This window comes from Cebus imitator, unplaced genomic scaffold (assembly GCF_001604975.1).
Source record: "Cebus imitator isolate Cc_AM_T3 unplaced genomic scaffold, Cebus_imitator-1.0 Scaffold372, whole genome shotgun sequence".
Taxonomy (NCBI): domain Eukaryota; kingdom Metazoa; phylum Chordata; class Mammalia; order Primates; family Cebidae; genus Cebus; species Cebus imitator.
The window spans coordinates 707,351-730,410 of NW_016107687.1; the positions used below are offsets into that span (position 1 = coordinate 707,351).

General features: G+C 42.0%; 1 protein-coding gene across 3 annotated transcripts in view; it reads right to left on the minus strand.

Annotated features, from left to right (window-relative positions):
* RASSF3 (Ras association domain family member 3) overlaps positions 1-23,060 on the minus strand; it is a 195,502-nt gene that overhangs the window by 74,918 nt on the left and 97,524 nt on the right. The window contains exon 1 of one of the 3 annotated variants that reach the window (XM_017507307.2): positions 10,640-10,931. The exons of 1 other annotated variant lie outside the window; for it this stretch is intronic. In XM_017507307.2, the coding sequence (XP_017362796.1) occupies positions 10,640-10,750 (111 nt within the window). In that variant the 5' untranslated portion in view covers positions 10,751-10,931. Of the gene's footprint in view, positions 1-10,185; positions 10,593-10,639; positions 10,932-23,060 lie in introns of those variants that run through there. One more of the 3 variants, XM_017507306.2, reaches the window with a different exon arrangement.

Here is a 23,060-nt window from a genome sequence, read left to right on the forward strand (position 1 = left end):
AAAAAAAAAAAAAAAAAATCCACAAGCCTGTCTGAACAAACGCAAACAGACCTCATATGGACAAATGCAATATTGTTTCTTTATACCATCTACATAATATTTACATTTTCCCATAACTAGGAAATTACTCACCACAGTTAAGTACCCCTGAATTTACCTCTGGCATGCCATGAAACCTGCATCTGCTTAAGGCCTAAACGGATAAATGTGCTAGTTACATTTTTCATCTCAGAATTCCTTTGATATTAAAGTCCAATAAAATCAACTGAATTTTAATTCCCTAAGGAATGCTAAAGTTAATTTTAGTACTGGTACTTTTCCTCTTATGTGATACATTTAATTATGTTGCTTTCTAATTTCATTTAAAAAATTTTTGTTCCTAAGACTTTGCTGGCAAAATATCAAAAAATATTCCTCGAAACAAGCATTTGTAGGAAATTTTCACGATAAGCTTGTTTAAGAAATGGGGATTAAGAAGGGCTCATAATCTATCAATCACAAAGTCAGAAATAACTCTTCACATCTTTTTAAAAGATTCACTTGATAAAAAGATTCTGAAAGAAGAAAAAAAGTAGGAGTCAATCAGAATAAAAGAGATTAAGCAACAATTTTCTACAAAGGCATCAGCAAACCTTAAAGTATTAAGTTGGTACAAAAATAATGGAGATTTTTCCTACTGAAAGTAATGGCAAAAATCGCAATTACTTTTGCACCAACTTAATAGATGCCAAGGCCAGATTCCTTTCTCATCACAATTTTTCAACAAAAGACAATAAGCCTGTAAGTAAACAGTATAAATTATCTTTGGTGGGTAAGGTTTCCAGCAGTTTGTCCCACTATTCTTTTTTTAATACCTAGTATATCTGCAAAATAAGTTAGGTTCTTCCAAATTCTACAAGAGTGGTTGGAGAACAAGCCCTAAATTTACTGAAATTCAAAGATAAACAGGAACTTCCAGTCGCCCTTTTTTAAAAAAAAAACACGGTTAGTGGAAAACAACACCACCCAACTGCCCACCCTCTGAATCCCACGGGTTTATTTACAGTGAAGCTTTCTTAGCAATGCCTTTCCCATGTTGTAACTACAGGAGTAACCAGTAAAATATTCTGCTGAGTTTCAGTGATGTCACCCTGAAACACATTCTGAAGTATTTCAAAATGCCTGGGCGGGGCATGGTGGCTCACACCTATAATCTTAGCACTTTGGGAGGCCAAGGTGGGCCAATCACCTGAGGTCAGGAGCTTCAGACCATCCAGCCAGAAAAACATGGTGAAATCCCATCTCTACTAAAAATACAAAAATTAGCCAAGCATGGTGGGACACGCCTGTACTCCCAGCTACTTGGGAGGCTGAGGCAAGAGAATCGCTTGAACCTTGGAGGTGGGGGTTGCAGTGAGCCGAGATAGTGCCATTGCACTCCAGCCTGGGCAACAAGAGCAAAACTCCTCTTAAAAAAAGCCTGAATATGTAATAACCCTTTGGTACAAACAGTATAAGTCAAAAAAAAAAAAATCCCCGAAGTTCAGCTGACCGCAAGAAAGGAGAACCATCTACTCAGCTAAAAATGCACAGGACTCGAGCAGTGCTGTCTCAAGATTCTGTCTGTCTAACAGACAAATAGGCAAAGGTCATGCGTGGCTAATTCTCACACCAGGGGAATTACTCAGAAGTATTAAAAAAAATATTAAATTCACAAACGAATGTGCCGGGCGCAGCGGCTCACTCCTGTAATCCCAGCACTTCGAAAGACTGAGGCGGGTGGATTATCTGAGGTCAAGAGTTCAAGATCAGCCTGGCCAACATGTATTTTTATCTACTAAAAATATAAAAATTAGCCAGGCATAGTGGTACATGCCTGTACTCCCAGCTACTTGGGAGGCTGAAGCAGGAGAATCACTTGAACCTGGGAAGTGGAGGTTGCAGTGAGCTCACGCCATTACACTCCAGCCTGGGCGACAAGAGCAATACAGTCTCAAAAAATAATAATTTTAAAAACAGTAATAATAAAGAAATGCAAAGTTAAATAGCAATAATGTGCCTTTACTTACTGAAGTTTTGTTCCCTCTATTTTAATGACTATATCTAATGGAAGTAAGGGTGTAATGAAACTTCAAAATAGACATAAACAGGCAGTATATAACTAGAACTATAGGAAGTCACACCCTCATCATCAGCAAAATTCCATTTTTGTACAACTATCCTATAAAATTAATCCATAATGGAAAAGGTTTCCTGCAGAAGGAATCTATTAGTGCTATTTACAGTAGCAAAAATTAGAAACCTCCAAATTTTCCAGTATTTGGGGAATAATGCCAATTCATTAAAATACAATGTAGACAATAAAATGACAGCTGAACTCAAGCAGCAGTATTCCATAATCCTAGGTTTAAATTAGGATTCAAATTTGTCAGTATAGTATTCCTCAAAAAACTAAAAACAGAATTACCATGATTCTATAGCAATTATTACTTATGGTATAGATCCCAAAGTTTTAAGAAAGGTCTTTAAGAAATGTTTGTACACCCTTGTTCACAGCAGCATTATTCACAATAGCCAAAAAAGGTGGAAGCAATCCAAATGTCTATGGAAAGATGAATGGATAAACAAAAAGTGAAATATACATACAATGGATATATTATTCAGCCTTTAAAAGGAAGGAAATTCTGACACATACTCCAACATGAATAAATCTTGAGGGTATCGTGCTAAGTAAACTAAGTCACAAAAAGACAATTACTGTACAAGTTGACTTATAAGTGATATATAGACTAGTCAAATTCAGACGAACCTATATAGGCCTCCTATGTAGGCAAGTTTCAACCTGTTTTGTTCACCACCAAATCTCTAGCACTTAGTCTAGCATCATTGTGAATATTCAACACTTGAGAAATGAGTAAAAACTACCCTTCCCAATCTTACCCCCCCACACACACACACACACCCCCACCCTCCCGCTGCACTTTTTTTTTTTTTTTTGAGACAAAGTTTCACTGTGTTGCCCAGGCTGGAGTGCAGTGGCGCAATCTTGGCTCGCTGCAACCTCTACCTCCCAGGTTCAAGCAATTCTGCCTCAGCCTCCCCCGTAGTTGGGATCACAGGCACACACCATCATGCCAGGCTAATTTTTGTATTTTTAGTAGAGGCAGGGTTTCATTATGTTGGCCAAGTCAGTCTTGAACTCCTGTCCTTGTGATCTGCCTGCCTCAGCCTCCCAAAGTGCTGAGATTTACAGGCATGAGCCACGATGCCCAACAACTTGCACTAATTTCAAGTGAGCCCTTTGCTGATTATATTCCAAGTCTGTTAATTCCAAGATCTTCTAAATCTATCCTTTTGGTCTCCAATTCCCAAACTCACCCTTTTTCCTCCTCTAATTATCTCACTTTGTTTAGCATCTGAAAGAAGAACTGAATGCTGCAATATATAATTAGTAAATTATTCTTAGCTGATTGAATCATATAGCAGTAGTTAGCAATTACAGTCCATAAAATGCATATTAAGCTTGCTGTTTTAATACTTTATGAAATATGAGCCCTATTCTCTCTGTAAACTGAAGGCAGAGTTGCACTAAGAATGCCATTAGGTCAGTTTTATCTTATTGGCTCATATGAAAAAAAAAAGGGAAGTTCCCCACACAAAAGTTTCACAATCCCAAAATGCTGGTATGTGTGTCCCCAGGATAGGCTGAGAAGAAACTATCCCCAACAGTAAAGGGCAAGTTCCCCTTCACAAAGAAAATCTTTCCAACATACAGGGCTGGCACCCCCCCCATCCATCCATTTGCAGCCACAAAAACAATACAGATTGAAACCTCGGGTAGCGGCTGCCAGCTCTGCTTTAGCAAACAGCATTGTTCAACAAAAATATAATGCGAGCCACATGCATAATTTTAAGTTTTCCTGCAGCCATGCTAAAAAATAAGTAACACTGATTTTATTTAACTCAATATATTCAAAATATTATCACTTCAACACGTAAGTGCAATTTTTTAATTATTGTAACATATTTTATATTCTTTCTTTCTGGTCTTCAAAATCTAGTGTGTATTTTTACAGCAACCTCAATTCAGATTAGCCACATTTCGAGTGCTCAAAAACTACATGCAGCTAGTGACTACCAGCACAGTTTTAGAGTGGTCACCTCGATCTCAGAATATATTTTCTGATTTGTTACACACGTTTTTACATACATTCAAATACTCATCATTTTTTATGGGTTCTGACATCCTCCCTAAAGCATTATCTGGCCATCTCCGCTTTATTTTTTTTTTTTTAAAAAAAAAAAGCAAAATCCATTTGACTACACTACTGAAAGCCAAACCAGAACTACCTGTTTAAACCATTAAGAAAAACCTGGAATAGTCAGGAGGCTGAGGCAGAAGGATCATCTGAGCCCAGGAGTTCAAGGCTATAGTGCACTATTATGCCTGTGAATAACCACTGCATTCCAGCTTGGGCAACATAGCAAGATCCCATCTATTTAAAAAAGAAAAAAAAAAAAAGACCTGGAAAATAAACAAAATTTGGTTGATATTTTTACTTAATTTTGGTTACCATTTCGGTTAATTAACCAGTGTTTAGTTAACTCTGGTTAAAGTTATTAAAAAAGCATTTTCTATCCTTGAAGATGATTATGTTTCTGTTGGAAGACAGTTACCAATAAGGAAATGTGATTTACATAGGGATGTAAAACAGGAAGGGATATACTTCCATGTCAACATTCCCATCTAAGTAGATGCATAGGGCCAGGCGTGGTGGTTCACGCCTGTAATCCCAGCACTTTGGGAGGCCAAGGCAAGCAGATTACAAGGTCAGGAGTTTGAGACCAACCTGGCCAACATGGTGAACCCCCATCTCTAGTAAAAATACAAAAAAATTAGCCAGGCGTGGTGGTGTGCCCCTGTAATCCCAGCTACTCCGGAGGCTGAGGCAGGAGAATTGCTTGAACCCAGGAGGCAGAGGTTGTGGTGAGCAGAGATCCCGCCACTGCACTGCAGCCTGGGAGACAAAGCAAGATTCCATCTCAATAAATAAATAATAAATGCACAGCTTTACCATGCTACAAAATAGGTGTGTTCCTGAAAAACTACAAACATTGCAAAGTTTCCTCAAATACACTAAAGGAGCAATCTCTTTAGGGAAAAATTAGAGAGATATTTTCATTTGCCTATTGGGTGGGCTTTTTAATAACATTACTAAATGAGGCTGGGGGGTGTATGTTGTTCACCACACTAACCCCAGAGCCTACAACAGTGTCTGGCATATAGTAGGCATTCAATAAATCATCAACTAAGTAGATGAATGAATAAATTAGTTTTCTTAAAACAAGGGGAAAGTATATAAAGTGAATTATGCCTAACCAGTAATAACAGATATCACCAATATCATCCCATCTTAAATCACTGCTACCTGTAAGATACTGCGAAGGCTTATGGTCTAGTTTGGAAAGGGGGAGTCATTGTGTATAAAGGAAAACAGTACCAAATACTGGGACAGCCATCCAAAATGAGTAGGCTTTCATTTGGTCAAGCATCTTAAGTGCCAAGCATTTATTTCATGTAGTAGGTAAAACATGCTAATCGCTGTCCTCAATAAACAAAATATAATGGCAAATTATAATTTTTGCTATGAAAGGAAAGAACAGAGGGCTTTAACACTTTTCAGAGGAGACATTTAAGTCAACATGTTAAGGAGAAAGGAGGGCAGCAACTCCAAGCCATGGTTCCGAGATGGGGATGGAGCCCGAAAGGAATTAAAGAAAAGGCTAAAAGCTATTACATCACGGGTAAACAATAAGCGGGGCCTTGTTTTAGAGGTAATGCCTGCTTGCCATGTGAATAAAACCTTCCTACTAGGCAGTGTGTGTAGTTCTTCAAAGAGAGGAAGATGCAAAGAGGCTAAGTTAGCCAAGACTTGTCATATAGAAGAGAAGTTCCTTTGCATGCATTTATCATATATCCTACTGTCTTTTCACCATCCCTTCTGAAGTGGGACAGATAGCCAATGGCCTTTGGCCAAATTAGGAGTAAACCGCATGTTTCAAACTGGGGCCTTTATTTAAAGACAGCTACTTATGCTTTGGAGACTTGGGGGTGGAAAATGCAAGTGCTAATGCCCAGGGGGCTAGGAGCTGGTGATCAGGCCCCACTAGAAAGAGTTTGGTCAGCCTCAGTATTTTTCTCCCAGAAAAAGAATGTTAACAGTATGACATGCACTGACTGCCAAAGGAAGTCTAAAAAGAATAACCACATTATGGGATATTTTTAGCCTTTCTTTTAAAAAATGTTTTGTGTCACTGCTTTCCAAATAATTCCAAATCTTGAAAGTTAGCCAGAAGAAGAAATGGGATAAGGAGTGTACTGCTCAAATATGAGGCTTTAAATAAGACTGGGAACTAATTTTCTTTTGAAATTCATTTAATGGAATATGCCTTTGTGAATCTTGCTCACACAAACACAAAATTCCAATGGATTAATATCGTGTAAAAACAGAACATATCAGATATGCAGACAAGGTGTGCAAATCACCTTGCACTAGGCTAAATGTCTGGTGAAAATGTTTATGTTCCATAATATAGGAATTAAAAATTAATATTTAAAAAGCTAGTATAGGCTGGGTGTGGTGGTTCATGCCTGTAATCTCAGCACTTTGGGAGGCCGAGGCAGGCAGATCACTTGAGGTCAGGAGTTCAAGACTAGCGTGCCTAGCCAACATGGCGAAACCCTGTCTCTACTAAAATAAAAATAAATAAAAAATAGCCGGGCCTGGCAGTGGGTGCCTATAATCGCAGCCACTCAGCAGGCTGAGGTACAAGAATCACTTGATACTGGGAGGCAGAAGTTGCAGTGAGCCAAGGTCCCACCACTATACTCCAGCCTGGGTGACCCAGTAAGAATCCATCTCAAAAAAAAAAAAGAAAAAAGACATTTCAAGAAACTCTGAAGCTTTAGGTGTCCTTATTTGCAAAGGGAATATGGAGCTGTAAAATTATTTTCATAGCTAAGAAGTTACCAAAGAGAGTGGAATTGAGTCAGAAAACCTGAGCTCCAGCCTTCCTGCCATGTAGGTATGGGCCTTAGACAATCACTAAACAATACCTGTCCCTTTCATTAGGTTAATGTTTCATATAGTTTTTGGGAGAATCATAAGATAGAGTACATTTGAAAATGGTAAAGATCCAGTTATTATCAAATCGGGAAAACATTCATTGATTCAGCTTGCATTCATTGAGCAACTACTGTATATACGGTACTGATCCAGACCCTGCGTCTATAATAAACATGACAAACTGCCACAAAAGGTCATATGTTAATTCCCTTTATATCTTTTAGACAGTTTTGTTTTTGAAACAGGATCTCGCTCTGTTGCCCAGGCTGAAGTACAGTGGTGCAGTACAATCACAGCTCACTGCAACCTCTGTCTCCCAGCCTCAAGCAATCATCCCAACTCAGTCTCCCAAGTAGCTGGGACTACAAGCGGGCCCCACTACGCCTGGCTAATTTTTGCATTTTTTGGTAGAGAGGGGGTTTCACCTGGACAAAAACTAATTTTGTCCAGGCTGCTCTGGAGCTCCTGGGCTCAAGCAATTCTCCCGTATCAGCCTTCCAAAGTGCAAAGTGCAGGGATTAAAGGTGTGAGCTACCACACCCGGCCTAGACAGGTTTTTAACCCTTTTCCTTTTTTGTTTTTTGTTAACAATAAGGTTTAAAATAAGAAAGAAAATGATAGCATTTTCTTTATATCTATAAGGTTTTGTTACTGTTGGGGATAGAAAGAAGTTGGGCTATGTTCCCTTGCCTGGCAAGAGAAGAAAGAAATTTCTTGTCCACCCCCTCTCTCATGCCTTTCTCCCTATGCTGCATTTACCACAAACATCTTGCTTTCTCGGGATATTTTCAAGAATTCTAGAAAGCTCATTTTCCTGGCTTTTCTACCAGGTGCTACAGCATCCAAAAAAAAAATCACTGTAACTCTAACAGATCGTTTTAGCAACACCTCTTTCTGTCTCTCTAGAGAAAGGATAAATTTCACTACTATGCTGTATGTCAGAAGTGCTTATCTTATTCTTACCAGCATGAAAATGAAGAAAACAGTTTATCTAACCCTTTTATTTATTTATTTATTTATTTATTTATTTTCACCATGTTGGTCAGGCTGGTCTTGAACTCCCGACCTCAGGTGATCCGCCCGCCTTGGCCTCCAAAGCGCTTGGATTACAGGCGTGAGCCACCAGGCCCGGCCTATCTAACCTTAGATAAAAGAAATGTTCTACATTAAGAGTGATTTGCTTTATATTTATGTCTTACTTCCCTAATTCACCTGTCTTACCAGAAATTTAAAACATTCCCATCACTTCTTTAAATAAACCAAAACGCCCACTAAAATTCATAGTTTACAATACTTTCTCCCCCAGGCAAATAATTCCTACAGCTCAGCACTTTACATGTGTTATGTTGGAAAGGGAAAATATGCAAGCAATAAAGCTTCAAATACACATGTGAAGCTCTTTAAGCACGGAACTACGTCTTCCTGTCCTGATTTCCAACACAATATTTCAAAATACATATTAATATTAGGCTAATTCTAAATGCTAAATACTACTACCCCGGGTATAATATATATGCTAGATGAAAATCACATAAATAAATCCATATAACATAGAAACAATAAATGTGGTCCGACGTGGTGGTTCATGCCTTTAATCACAGCACTTTGGGAGGCCAAGGCAGGCAGATCACCTGAGGCCAGGAGTTAGAGACTAGCCTGGCCAACATGGTGAAACCCTGTTTGTACTAAAAATACAAAAACTAGCCAGGTGGTGGTGCATGCCTGTAATCCCAGCTACTCAGGAGGCTGAGGCAGGAGAATCACTTGAACCTGGGAAGCAGAGATGGCAGTAGGCGGAGATCACACAGTTGCACTCTAGCCCCTGGGTGATTGTGAGAGATTCTGTCAAAAAAAAAAAAAAAAAAAAAATAAGGCAGGCTAAATGCATATAAACCTAGAAAAAAAATGATATCTTTACTTTTTAAAGCAGAAAAGGATTCTCATACAATTCCAATCTGGATGCTTTGGCCCTTGTGACAGCTCACCCCTGGAGAATCCAAGAACCAGCCAGTTTTGAGGAGATTAGCAGACACTCCTGGAATAAACTTCAAACTAACATGAGTTCCTGCTCATGTCAAATGGTAAACACAACATAAATGAAAGGAGAAAAGGTAAAGTGGAGAAGGGGAAGAGAGAGGCCAAGATGGAGAAAAGCAAAATGGAAAAAGCACAAGGAAATGCAATCTTTCTATAAACAGGGGAGGGCGGCAGGGGAAGGGACAGTATTTCCAACTTTCAAACTTCACAGCAAACTCATGGTCTTAGAACACACTCTTGCTGAAAGAAGAGATCCTACTCAAAGTGGCTCGTAAACAGGGGGGCCTTAAGTCTTAGAAACAATAAAAGACAGACAACTATGGCACCAGGACTTGACTGGAGATTAACTGCTGTTATTAAATAAGGGCACTTGACTTCAGCTTACCCTTCACCGTCTCCTCTCCTCCTCCGGGTTTGGGACTTAAAGAGCCTGAAAAGACTAGACCTTCCGAATTTTAGAAAGATTTTTAATTCAGAAAGTCACTAAACTTAAGAGGTCTGGTAAGACCACCCTGACAGATTGCACCCTCCCACATCCACCAAAAAAAGTCATCATCTGGCCCCTTCTTGTTTCTAGTCTCTTGGTCTCGATCTGATATTAATAGAAATGTTTGCCGAACGCATGTTTTCTAAAAGCAACATATTTGTTCCATTACAATTCTCCGTAATCTGATGTGAGGGTGTCCGAGTTGGCCGGCTCCCAGGGCCAGGAGGCCGGGGGTTCGAGCACCGACCTCCTCAGTCCAGCCGACGTGCCCTGTTTCGGGAAGGCCCCCCTAAAAAACACGGCCGCGGCTGGCGAAACCGGCATAAGTTCCCTTCCCACCCTTTCCCAACTCGTGCTTCCCACGGCGTGCTACCTCCAAAAAAGGAAGAAACCGGCCGAAATGTTAGCTGTCGCCGGCCAGTACCGGAGCTTGTTTGCAAAACATCTGGGCACCAAAAAACCTAGCTTTACAGGAAACGCACAACCCTGAGTCCCGCAACCGAGATTTAGTGAGTGCCTACTGTGTCAAGGCCCGCGGTGCCCTCGGACACCCACCCTACCGGGGCGTCCGGGCAAGGAAGGAGGGAGCCAGGTCACCCGGCCACCCCTAGATAGCACACGTTGCCCCCAGCCACGCCGGGGGCCACAGGCCAGTGAGTAGACTAATAGGAAGGACAGGCGCGCGGACCCAACCATTGACCCAGCGGGGAAGCGAAGAGGAAAGACGGGGAGTGACCCGGGGACGCCTCCTGGCTCCGGGACTGCTCCCCGCAGGCGGCGGCCCGAGGCGGGGCTGCAGAGGCCATCTGGCGCCGAAGGCAGGAGCCGGCCCTCAGCCTCCCCGCCCTTCCTCCGCCTTCCCTCGCCCACAGCACAAACTCCAGGCACGTTCCCGGGATCCGAAAAGGCAGAGGCCACTTCTCCGCCCGCTCCTACTTCCCGGCGAGCATCCCCCGCGCGCCCAGCAGAAACACGTGGAGTCTGGGGGCGCCCGCCGCGCGCCACTCACTTGCTGGCCGGAGCGGGGCTTGCCCTGGGGCGCTCTCCTGAAGAAGGAGGTCCTGGCGGTGAAGAAGAAGTCCTCGGCGTCCTCCTCCAAGCTGCTGTAGCCGCTGCTCATGCTGCCGGTTCCGTAGCGCGCGGGCGGCCTCCCCGGGACGCAGGCGGCCAGGCAAGGGGTGCCGCGCCCGCCCGCCGCGCGAGGTTCCCGGCGCGCAGTTCCGGGCCGTCCTGCTGCAGCTGCAGCCGCCGCTCAACCCGGCTGCCCGGCCCCTCCTGCCGCCTCCCCGCCGGGCTCCAGGCGCTGCCCGGCCGCGGTGCACCCGCAACCCCGCCTCCCTGGGCCCCGCCCCGGACGGGTGGCCGGTCGAGCTCCTCCCCGCGCGGCCCCGACGCTCCCCGCCTGGCCGCAGGTGGGGGCAACCCCGGCCCTCCCTTTCCAGGCGCGCGGGTTTCTCCCGGCAGCTTCGCGGAACCTGGAAAGCCAGGCGGTGGGCGCGAGGGCTGCGTCTCGTGGGGCTGTGCTCGGGTCGCTTCCTCAACCTCCCGGAAACTGCAAATTCCTCGGCGAGCCGTCCGCCCGCCCCCAGCCCCGCTAGCACGAGTTTCGGAGAGGGCGGGGGCAGAGCGGAGAACTTTCTCACTGTCCACGCCCCGCTCGCCCCCTCCCAGGGTTCTTTGGGAGTGGGTGGGGGTTGCCTGGCCGAGGGGCCCACAGGTCCTAAGGCTTCCTGCAGCCGCAACGCCCCGCCCTGAACCCCAGCAGCTCGCCCCTCCTGGAGGATTTCAAGTTAACAGAGATGGGTGGGGAAATTAACAACTGCGTTGAGTTTATTCGAATGAAAACATCCTTTCTGGTCATTCATTTGAGCTTCCGTCTTACCCTTTTGCCCTTCTTTCTAGCTAGGGCTCACTTCCAAATAAGATCGTTATCTTAGGCGCACTCAGTGCAACTGAGGGGTGAACTAGTTCTATAGTTACCGAGCAATCGAGTGCTTATTAATTAAATGTGCTTTGTAAAATCCCAGCCGCGGTCAGCCTTGTACCGTCACCCACAAGGCATGGTTTAAGTGGCGGGGATACGGAGATCAGGAAATTTTATTCACCCACGTACAAAAAAGAAAGTTTCCATGTTTTCTAAATTCCTTCCCGTCAGCTAATCCTCTTTTAAAAGCCACCTGTGGGTAACGGCCTTTTACACCTTGGTGTTATTGCACTGATTTAAATCATACTACTTTCAAATCTTGACTGAAAGATTCTTTTGAAGATGCAAGCCTTGCTATGGCTAGTGAGCTTCAGAAGAGGTATCATTAGGAGGGGAAGAGAGACGTTAGAAAAGAGAAAATGTCAACTCATTATAGTCAAACTAGCCAAACCTTCTTACATTTTCTTCCGCAATCCTCCGAGCAACTCTGTAAGGTAGGTAGTACTATTTTATGCCGGTGTTAACCCTAGAGCAGCAGCTGAGACTTAAAGAGAGGAAAGTGGCTGCAGGTGGCAGGACTCAGACCGTTCTGCTCTGCGTTCTGTTGATCTGAACGTGGTCACATACCCTACAGGGTTCTCTGCTTGGTCCGGGTCAGCCATGCTCTTTTATGGACTACAGGGAGAAGAACTGGACCAGAAAATGACGGAAAGGAGAGAAAAAATTGGCTCCTGAGTCATTCTGTCCCCAGGCTGAAAGAAGTCTTCCAAACCTGCTCCACCTTCAGGCTCACACACCCAGCTTGTAAAATAGTATATTACCACCACGTGAGTCACAAAAACTCCAGAAGGCGGGTTCTTTTATTTACAGCCCATTTTAAAGGTCCCACAACATTAAAATCGTCTTCTCCGCCACACAGCTACTGAATGATAGGAAGCCAGGAGTTCTAACTCCATATAGTTTTACCCAGCTTAAGCGGATCCCTCTGTGTGCCATGCACATACGTAATGTAGGATAATAGGATTTTGCGACAAATTTTTCTTATTTGGTTTCTCTTATTTCATTATTCAGACATAATATTAGAGCAGCTCTTATTAATATTCCAATTTAAGAGTAATGTGTAGGTTAAGGAATCAAATTATTCATTTTATTGTGGGTAGAAAAGGGAAAACAATTTTACCCAGAACAAATTGAAGTGTATGAATACTTTGAGGAAAAATGCGTTAAAATGCTTTATTAGCCGGGCGCGGTGGCTCATTCCTGTAATCCCAGCACTTTGGGAGGCCGATCCAGGTGGATAAACTGAGGAGTTCGAGACCAGCTTGGCCAAGGTGGTGAAACCCCGTCTCTACTAAAAATACAAAAATTAGCTGGGCGTAGTAATGCACATCTGTAATCCCAGCTACTCGGGAGGCTGAGGCAGGAGAAGCGCTTGAACCCGGAGGGGCGGAGGTTGCAGTGAGCCGAGATGGCGCCATTGCGCTCCAGCCTGGGAGACGAGTAAAACTTCGTCTCAATCATTCAATCAATAAATAAAATGCTTTATGATGCACCACAGCATAAAAATTATATTTTAATTATATTATTTTTAAGCTCCAAAGGACTGAATTAATTTGTGTATCTGTCAGCATATCGTCAGAAGCAGTTATAATGAAAAGGCATGATTGAGTGGGACACAGGGAGGGGTGGCCGGGGGAAGCTGAGGTGGAGAATCACTTGAACTCAGGAGTTCCTGTCCAGCGTGATCAACACAATGAGACCTATTCTCCAAAAAATTGAATCTTTCTTTTTTTTTTAAGGCGTGATTAGGCCAGGCATGGTGGTTTACACCTGTAATCCTAGCACTTTGGAAGGCCGAGTTGGGAGGATTGCCTGAAGCCAGGAATTCAAGACCAGCCTGGGTAACAAAATGAGATCCTGTCTCTATAAAAACCAAAACCAAAAAAAATTAGCCAACGTGGTGTCACATGCCGGCGGTCCCAGCTATTCAGGAGGTTAGGTGGGAGGATCACTTGAGACCAGAAGTTTGAGGCAGCAGTGAACTATGATCTCACCACTGCATTCCAGCCTGAATAACAGAGTAAGTCTCTCTTTCTCTCCAAAAAAAAAAAAAAAAAAAAAAAAAATAAAAAAAAAAAAAAAAAAAAAAAAAAAAAAGCCATGATCAAATAATGAAATAGAAGCACTGCTTTAAACAACAAAAACCAAAAAAACATAAAGGGAAGGACTGGGCAAAGTGGCTCATGCCTGTAACCCTGGCACTTTGGGAGGCTGAGGCTGGCAGATCACTTGAGGTCAAGAGTACAAGACCAGCCTGACCAACATGGTGAAAACCCATCTCTATTAAAACATAAAAAAAATAGCCAGGCATGGTGGCACATACCTGTAGTCCCAGCTACTCGGGAGGCTGAGGCAGGAGAATCACTTGAACCAGGGAGGAAGAGATTGCAGTGAGCAGAGATGATGCCACTGCACTCTATCCTGGGTGACAGAGGGAGATTCCATCTCAAAAAAATGGAAGGAAGGAAGGAAGGAAGGAGGGAAGGAAGGAAGGAAGGGAGGGAGGGAGGGAGGGAGGGAGGGAAGGATTGTCATTTGTTTCCTAAAAGCAAAATAATAATATTTCTAAATTTTTCTGGTAGGAGTTTTTTTTTGAGACAGGGTCTCACTTTGTTGCCCAGGCTGGAGTGCAGTGGTGCCATGTTGGCTCACTGCAGCCTCAACCTCCCAAGCTCAAGCAATTCTCCCACCTCAGCTTCCCCAGTTGCTGGGACTACAGGCATGTGCCACCAGGCCTGGCTAATTTTTACATATTTTTTTGTAGAGACAAGATCTTACTCTGTTGCCCAGGCTGGTATTCATGAACTCCTGGGCTCAAGTGATCCTCACACCTTGGCCTCCAAAAGGGCTGGGATAACAGGTATGAACCACCACTTCTAATCCAATAGCATTTTTAATTAAAATATTATAAATTTAAAATTTAGCTCATGAAAATTTTATCTGTAAAAATTCAGAATGTAATGTTAAATAACTAGATATTTTTAACATTTTGAATACAGGGAAGGGGGTGGAATAAATAAAATTATATGTATGGAACCAAGTTAAAGTTTTTTTGTTTTTTTGTTGTTGTTGTTTGGTTTTTTTTGGTTTTGGCTTTTTTTTTGTTTGTTTGTTTTTTGTTTTTTGAGAGGCAGTCTCACTCTGTCGCCCAGGCAGGAGTACAGTGGTGGGATCTCAGCTCACTGTAACCTCTGCCTCCCAGGTTTAAGCGATTCTACTGCCTCAGCCTCCCAAGTGGCTGGGATTACAGGCGTGCACCACCACACCTGGCCAATTTTTGTATTTTTAATAGTGACAGGGTTTCACCATGTTGGTCAGGCTAGTCTCAAACTCCTGACCTCAAGTGATCTGCCCACCTCGGCCTCCCAAAGTGCTAGGATTACAGATGTGAGCCACCATGCCTGGCCCAAGTTCAGTTTTCAAAAGACATCATCGAATGCACAATTGAATTTGGATGTGGACTGTATCATCATGACTATTTCAGTGATATAAGATCCTAATGATTACATTATAGCCTAAAAAGTTTTTGTTTCTATGTTAAATGAGGAATAAATTTAAAACTTTATATAAAGATATGAAGTATTATAAACACAAATGTTTTATAATTTTAATTATCCTGTACATCAAATCATTTCCCTTAATATAAAAGGGGAGATTATAGTGACTTCTCTTGCTCAACAGACAAACCATCATGAAAATAGTAATTCTATAAATGTGATTATCAATCAAAAGTTTAAATTATATTCTCGCTCTTTTTTCTTTCTTTCTTTACTCAGAACCTCATGGAATGGAATATATTCCTGTTCTTTAAGTACCCACTGCCACAAATAATAGAAACACAAATATAATAAATGCAGAAAACATTTCAAACACAACTCACTCTTTGACTAAATATATTTAGAAGTAAAATATTTCTTTTGCTAATTTGTCCTAATAAAGATAACACAATATCACAAAGGAAAAATTTTCTGGATTTGATTATGTAAAAATTTAAATCTTTAAACACACACACATATACATACGATATTAAAAGACAAGGAAAAAACTGGGGGAAATGCTTGCAATATAAATGACACAGGGCTAATAAAATATAGGGAGCTCATACAAATCAATAAAAATGTTGAACACCTAATAGAAAAATCAGCAAAAGACAGAACAAGCAGTTCATAAAAGAAGAAATATAAGTAATTTATCAGTCATTTATATGTTAAAACATTCACTCAGTCAACAAATATTTATTGAGCATATACTATCTGCCAAACACTGATCTTAGCACAAAGGATACATTACTGGACAAAACAGACAAAAATCCTCATTCTAATGGAGCTTATATTTTAGTAATATAAAATATTGGAAGGAGACAGGCAAAATGAATAAGGGAATTACATACTATGTTAGATGGTAATAAATACTTTCACATAAATTATGGAAGAAAGATAAAGAATGTTGTATATAGACTGGTTATTGAAGGTCTCAATGAGGTCACATTTGAGCAAAGATGTATAGGAGGTGAGAGAGCTGGCCATGCAGGCATCTGTGGGAAAAACATTTCCAGGCAGGGAGAACAGCATGTGCAAAGGCCCTGAGGCAGAAGTATATTTGGCATATTTAAGTAAGAGCCAAGAAGCCAGTGTTTCTGAAGTGGGCAAGTGGAGGGCAGAGTAGTAGTAGGAATTTTGATCAAAAAGGTAACTGATTCAGTGAGCCGAGATTGTGCCACTGCACTCCAGCCTAGGTGACAGAGTGAGACCCTGTCTCCAAAAAAGAAAGAAAGAGAGAGAGAGAGAGAGAGGAGAGGAGAGAGGGAGGGAGGGAAAGAAAAGGTAAGAGAGGTAACTGTTGCTGTGTTTCTGTAATACTTGGAAAGCAATCGTATGGACTTTGGTTTTGGCTTTTACTCTGAATTGAGAAAACACCGGAGATTTTGAGCAGAGGAATGACAATATTTGACTTACCTTTTAAATGGACCCCTTTGTTTGCTGGGTGGGGAATAGACTGCTAAAGCTTATGAAAACCAAAGAAAATGAAAACAAAGTCTTTTTTTCACTCAAGAGATTGGCAAATATTGTTTAAAGCAGATCACGAAACAGCATGCATAATATGATTTATATGTGTGAATTATAATCATAGGTAATATTTTTACAATGTGCTAGGAACTAAGATACTTCATTCGAGGATTTATAAAAGGTTCACACACATATTGACAGACAAGTAATACCCTGATACCTGTGTGATATGGAAAAAGCATGTCCTTAGAGATAGAGCAGACCCAAATTTGAATGATAACTGTCACTGACTCTTATGTGATCTTTAACAATTTAATCAACTTCTCTATGCCTCAGGTTTATCATCAACAAAATGGGGATAACAATGTCCTCATTTTATTTTCTTTGGTTTACTGTAAGGATTAAGTGAAAGAATCCAGGCAAAGTCCTTAGCATAGAATAGGATCAGGCAAATATTCATCTTTCTTGCCCCAAATCTTAGACCTTATTTCATATTTAACATTAATCACTCACTTCTCCCTTGTTAACTAAACAAGGACTTTAGTTCAAGAATCCCCCACAGGAAAAGAGGTCCAATCTCTGCTCAGGGTTAAGGCCTGATGTTCAGAGTCAGTCGTCGTGATCCCATTCCCCTTACCAGGGATTGCTTTAGGCAAGGACAGGTCTCTCGGACCTGACCTCTAAGACCAAAGGGAAAGTCGGCTTGGTGCCTTTTGGGAAGAGGTTCTTCACCTTTAAAAGAAACCTACAAAAAAGACTATCTTCCACTGCACCTTGCATGCTTGCATATGGTACCTGGGAATTCTGTGGCCATATTGTGGACAAACAGACATCATGAAAACATGGCAAAGCAGAATGATACAAAGACTTTATAGTTTTTTGAATTAACCAAGTTTGACACTGCCCTAATTAGGACTTCTTGTTAATGTGACATAAGAGACTGTTTGGTTAAGTCAATTGAGTTGGCCTGTTATCCTAGCTGATATATTCCCATCATTTCGTTCCAGCTGGAATAGTCATCTCTTTCATCATATTTCTGCCAAGTTCTGTTCTCTTCTGTCAACATTGGTAGAATCAGCAGAGGCATATAGAAAAATAAGTAAGATTTTTTAAATGATTACTAAGTTGTTCCTCCTGAAAGTAATTTAGAAAGTTCATTCTCTCACATTAAAAACAAAAAAAAAAGAGCTCGGTGCGGTGGCTCATGCCTGTAATCTCAGCACTTTGGGAGGCTGAGGCGGGCGGATCACCTGAGGTTGGGAGTTCGAGACCACCCTGACCAACATGGAGAAACCCTGTCTTTAAAAAATAAAAGAAAATAAAAATAAAAGAACCCATAACAGAGGTATTTAAATTGACTTTAAAAAGGAAAAAATTATGTTCTAAAATTTCTCTCAGAAATTCTGACAGGCCAGATGCAATGGCTCACACCTGTAATCCCAGCACTTTGGGAGGCCAAGGCAGGCAGATCACCTGAGGTCAGGAGTTCAAGATCAGCCCAGCCAACATGATGAAAACCCATCTCTACTAAAAAAAATACAAAAATGAGCTCAGCATGGTGGTGGGTACTTGTAATCCCAGCAACTCAGGAGACTTGAGGCAGGAGAATCACTTGAACCTGGGAGGTTGAGGTTGCAGTGAGCCAAGATTGCACCACTGTACTCTAGCCTGAGCGACAGAGCAAGATTCTGTCTCAAAAAAAAAAAGGGGAAAAAAAAAGAGAAGAAAAGAAATTCTATAACAAACTCAAAGACGATGGGAGTTGGTTGCATCAGGCTCGTAACTAGAGGACAGGCTCTGTAGTAGCTGAACCGATACAATCAGTGGCTCTTCTCTTTGGTCAATGCCTATCGGCTGCAACTATCACCCTGGTCGCTTCCATTTTATTCATGGCAATGACAGAAATAAACAGTATAATAACTAAAAGGCAATTCGTTTGGTTGTTAAGTATCCAGGGTCAGAAATCAGACTGGGCCGGGCACAATGGCTCACACCTGTAATCCTAGCATTTGGAGAGACTAAGGCAGGCAGATCACTTGAACCCAGGAGTTCGAGACCAGCCTGTGCAATATGACAAAACCCTGTCTCTACAAAAAATACAAAAATTAGCCAGGTATGGTGGTGTGTGCCTATAGTCCCAGCTACTCAAGAGACTGAGATGGGAGGATTGCTTGATCCAGGGAGGTCAAGGCTACAGTGAGCCATGATCAGACCACGGCACTCCAGCCTGGGTGACAGAGTGAATGAAACCTTGTCTACAAAAAAGAAAGAAGAAATCAGACTGCCTGTGTTCAAATGTAGGCCCAGATGGTGTGACCCACTGCATATTATTGAACCTGGCTAAACCTTAGTTCTATGTCTGGAAATGGGGGATAATAGTATGCACTTACCTTGTAGGATTCTTTTTTTTTTTTTTTTTTTTTTTGGTTTCTGTCTTTTTCACCAGGCTGGAGTGCAATGGCAAGATCTCAGCTCACTGCAGCCTCTGCCTCCCGGATTCAAGTGATTCTCCTGCCTCAGCCTCCCGAGTAGCTGGGATTATAGCCATGTGCCACCACACCCAGTTAATTTTGTATTCTTAGTAGAGACTGGGTTTTACCAAGTTGACCAGGATGGCCTCGATATCTTGACCTCTGATCCGCCTGCCTTGGCCTCCCAAAGTGCTGGGATTACAGGCATGAGCCACCACGCACGGCCCCTTGTAGGATTCTTACAGAGATTAAGTAAACTAAGACATGTAAATCATTGTGTGGCATATAGTAAAAGGTCATGCTGTTAGCTAATATAATTACGTATAAGGATAATATTTCCATGTGTGGGCACATCCTCAATAATCAAGGAATGGACATGTTACCTGTGAGCCTGGAGCTAACCCCAGTTTATAAGACAAGGTGGAGGAGAAAAGCAAATGGCTTTCCCATCACTAGATTTGTCCATCCAACATATCTAGGACCTAATGGAATGAACTGAAATATTTTGTGCAAAGGGCACTACCTGGTACTAGGACTCCACGATGAACTCCACAGTTTCGTGTCTGTGTCCAAGCAGATTTCATCATAGGCTTTTGCATTTCCTCATTACTGTGATAAGAACTGGCCAAGGGAAAGCACAAATCTGATGAGAATATCCTTGATCATCATAATACTTAATCATGTTACCTTGTATCTCAGACTCTCAAAGCCCTTGACATTAATGTTAACTCTGACCAAGTAATGATTACCTGTCTCCTTTAAAAGATAAAGAAAAAATAACAACAAAAAAAAAAAGGTAAAAAAACAAAACGTATAGATGGAAGAGCTACACTTCAAATTTGGGAGCCTAAAGAATAAAGGGAGAAATCTTTCTTTAGTTGTGAGGCTTTGTTTTCTTTCTTTCTTTCTTTCCTTCCTTCCTTCCTGCCTGCCTGCCTTCCTTCCTTTTCTTTCTTTTTTCATTTTTAGAGATCGGATCTCACTATGTTGCCCAGAATGGCTTCCAACTCCTGGGCTCAGCCTGGTGTGTAACTGGGACTATAGGTTGTGTGTGCCACTGCTCCTAGCTGACATTTTATTTCTTTAAAAAGAAAAGGGTATCTCGGCTAGGCATGGTGGCTGATACCTGTAATCCCAGCACTTTGGGAGACCGAGGTGGGTGGATCACCTGAGGTCAGGAGTTCAAGACCAGCCTTACCAACATGGTGAAACCCCGTCTCTACTAAAAATATAAAATTAGCGGGGTGTGGTAGTCCACGACTGTAATCCCATCTACTCGGGAGGCTGAGACAGAAGAGTCACTTGAACCTGGGAGGCGAAGGTTGCAGTGAGCCAAGATCGCACCATTGCACTCCAGCCTGGGCAACAAGAGCAAAACTCTGTCTCAAAAGAAAAAAAGAGTTTCTCCTCTACTTCCACCGCTTCACTTTACTAGCAAAAGAAAAAGAAAAGAAAAGAAAGAAAAAGAAAAGAAAAGAAAAGAAAAAGAAAGAAAGAAAGAACGAAAGAAAAGAAAAGAGAGAGAAAGAAAGAAGGAGAGAGAAACAAGAGAAATAGACCAGGTAAGTTGGCTCATGCCTATAATCCCAGCACTTTGGGAGGCCAAGGCAGGTGATCTCTACTAAAAATACAAAATTAGCCAGGTGTGGTGGCAGGCACCTATAATTCCAGCTACTTAAGAGGCTGAGGCAGGAAAATTGATTGAACCTGGAGGCAGAAGTAGCAGTGAGCCGAGGTTGAGCCATTGCACTCCAGCCTGGGTAACAAGAGTGAAACTCTGTCTCAAAAAAAAAAAAAAGCAAATATGGCAAAATGTTACTGTATATTTGATCTGAGTATTGAAAACACAGATTTTTAAAATAGTTTTATCTTTATTTTTTGTAAGTGTGGAATATTTCTTTTAATATTTTTAAAAATAGTGATGGGGTCTCACTATGTTGCCCAGGCTGGTCTCAAACTCCTGAGCTCAAGCAATCCTCCTACCTTGGCCTCCCAAAGTGCTAGGATTATAGACATAAGCCACCACACCTGGCCTATGCATGAAATATTTCTAATTTTTTTTAAGAGACGGGGTCTTGCTCTGTTGCCTGGGCTGGAGTGCAATGGTCTGATCACGGCTCGCTGAAGCCTCCCCCTACCAGGCTCAAGCGATCCTCCCGCCTCAGCCTCCTGAGTAGCTGGGACTACAGGCACACGCCACCACACCAGCAATTTTCTTGTAGAGACAGGGTCCCTCCATGTTGCCCGGGCTGGTCTCGAACTCCTGGGCTCTAGCAATCCACCCACCCCAGCCTCCCATAGTACTGGGGTAATAGGCCATGACCAGTCATATTCTTAATTTTCGAGTAAAAGAAACTGAAAGGTAGATGGTAATTGAAATTTGTTAAACAACTACATTTTAATACTATGAGGAACTTCATCGATAGATTATGTAGCTAGAGCAGGGGCCCTCAGACTAAAGCTTATGAAAACTTAAGTCATGGTAGTAAAGCAGACTCTCACCAACAATTTTGTGGAAAATATTTTGTTCTGAAATAGCAGTAACTACTAGAATAGTTTCTATTTTTTAAATGTTTTATTATATATTTTGTAAGACAGGGTCTCACTCTGTCACCTAGGCTAAGTGCAGTAGGGGGATCACAGCTCACCACAGTTTCGACCTCCCACATTCAATTGATCCTTCCACCTCTGCCTCCCGAGTAGCTGGGACTACAGGCGTGTGCCACCATGCCCAGCTGATTTACTTATTTATTTATTGAGACACAGGTCTCCCCGTGTTGCCCAGGCTGATTTCAAGCTCCTGGACTCAAGCCGTCCTCCCACTTTGGCCTCCCAAAGTGCTGGGGTTATAGCATGAGCCACTGAGCTCAGCCTGGAATAGTTTCAATAAGGCCTAGATGGATAAAAATCGAGTATGATCCTGTTTTGGGCACTATGGAAGGTTACAATGGCATTAAGAGGGGATTGAAGAAAGGAGAAAGCAATATAGCATCTCTATATCTAAAACTTGATTTCCCATAGTAATTAAAACAGAAAAAGACAGAAAGCAATTTAAGCTTGAGAAACAAAATATAGTAACGATAGTTTATAACTTTAAGTTATAGCTTTATAAATTAAAAAAAATTCCAAAACCACTGGGGTCTAAGATGTGCATTGGTAATTTCCACTTAATCTTATTATCTACATACAGTTCATAGTTAAAAATTCGTTGTTAATTATTTCAGCCATGCTCCAAAGATGCATATATGGTGAATGAAAGCAGTAGAGAGGTCTACCTTCCTTTAGATGAGGAAGAATAAAAATGAAAACCAAACTTTAACATTTGGGTCTTTTTGGCAAAGATACAGGACTCCTAAAGGGCATTTGAAACTGAAACTTAATTAGGCAGGTTGTTCCTCAAATAGTTGGGAAATTTACCCAATAAACACACAAACTGCTCAGTATGTTTAATGAGTTTGCTCATTAAAGTACTAGTTTACTCATGTCCAATGAAAGAAAGCCCATGGGGGGAAGAAACATGAAATGCAGTTGGTGGTGGGGTGTGTGTGTGTGTTTGTGCTTGTTTTGAGATGGCGTTTCCTATGCTGCCCAGGCTGGTCTGGAGCTCCTGGACTTAAGCAATTCTGCCTCCACCTCCAAAGGTGCTGGGATGACAGATGAATGCCACTGTGCCTGGCTAGATTTTTGTTTTTTGTTTTTTTTAACTTCTGAGATATTTTTTCTAAAAAAAAAAAGACCCCTCAGATAAGAAAAAAAGATTAGAGGCCGGGCGCGGTGGCTCACGCCTGTAATCTCAGCACTGTGCGAGGCCGAGGCAGGTGGATCACGAGGTCAAGAGATCGAGACCATCCTGTTCAACATGGTGAAACCCCGTCTCTACTAAAAATACAAAAAATCAGCTGGGCATGGTGGTGCATGCCTGTAATCCCAGCTACTCAGGAGGCTGAGGCAGGAGAATTGCCTGAACCC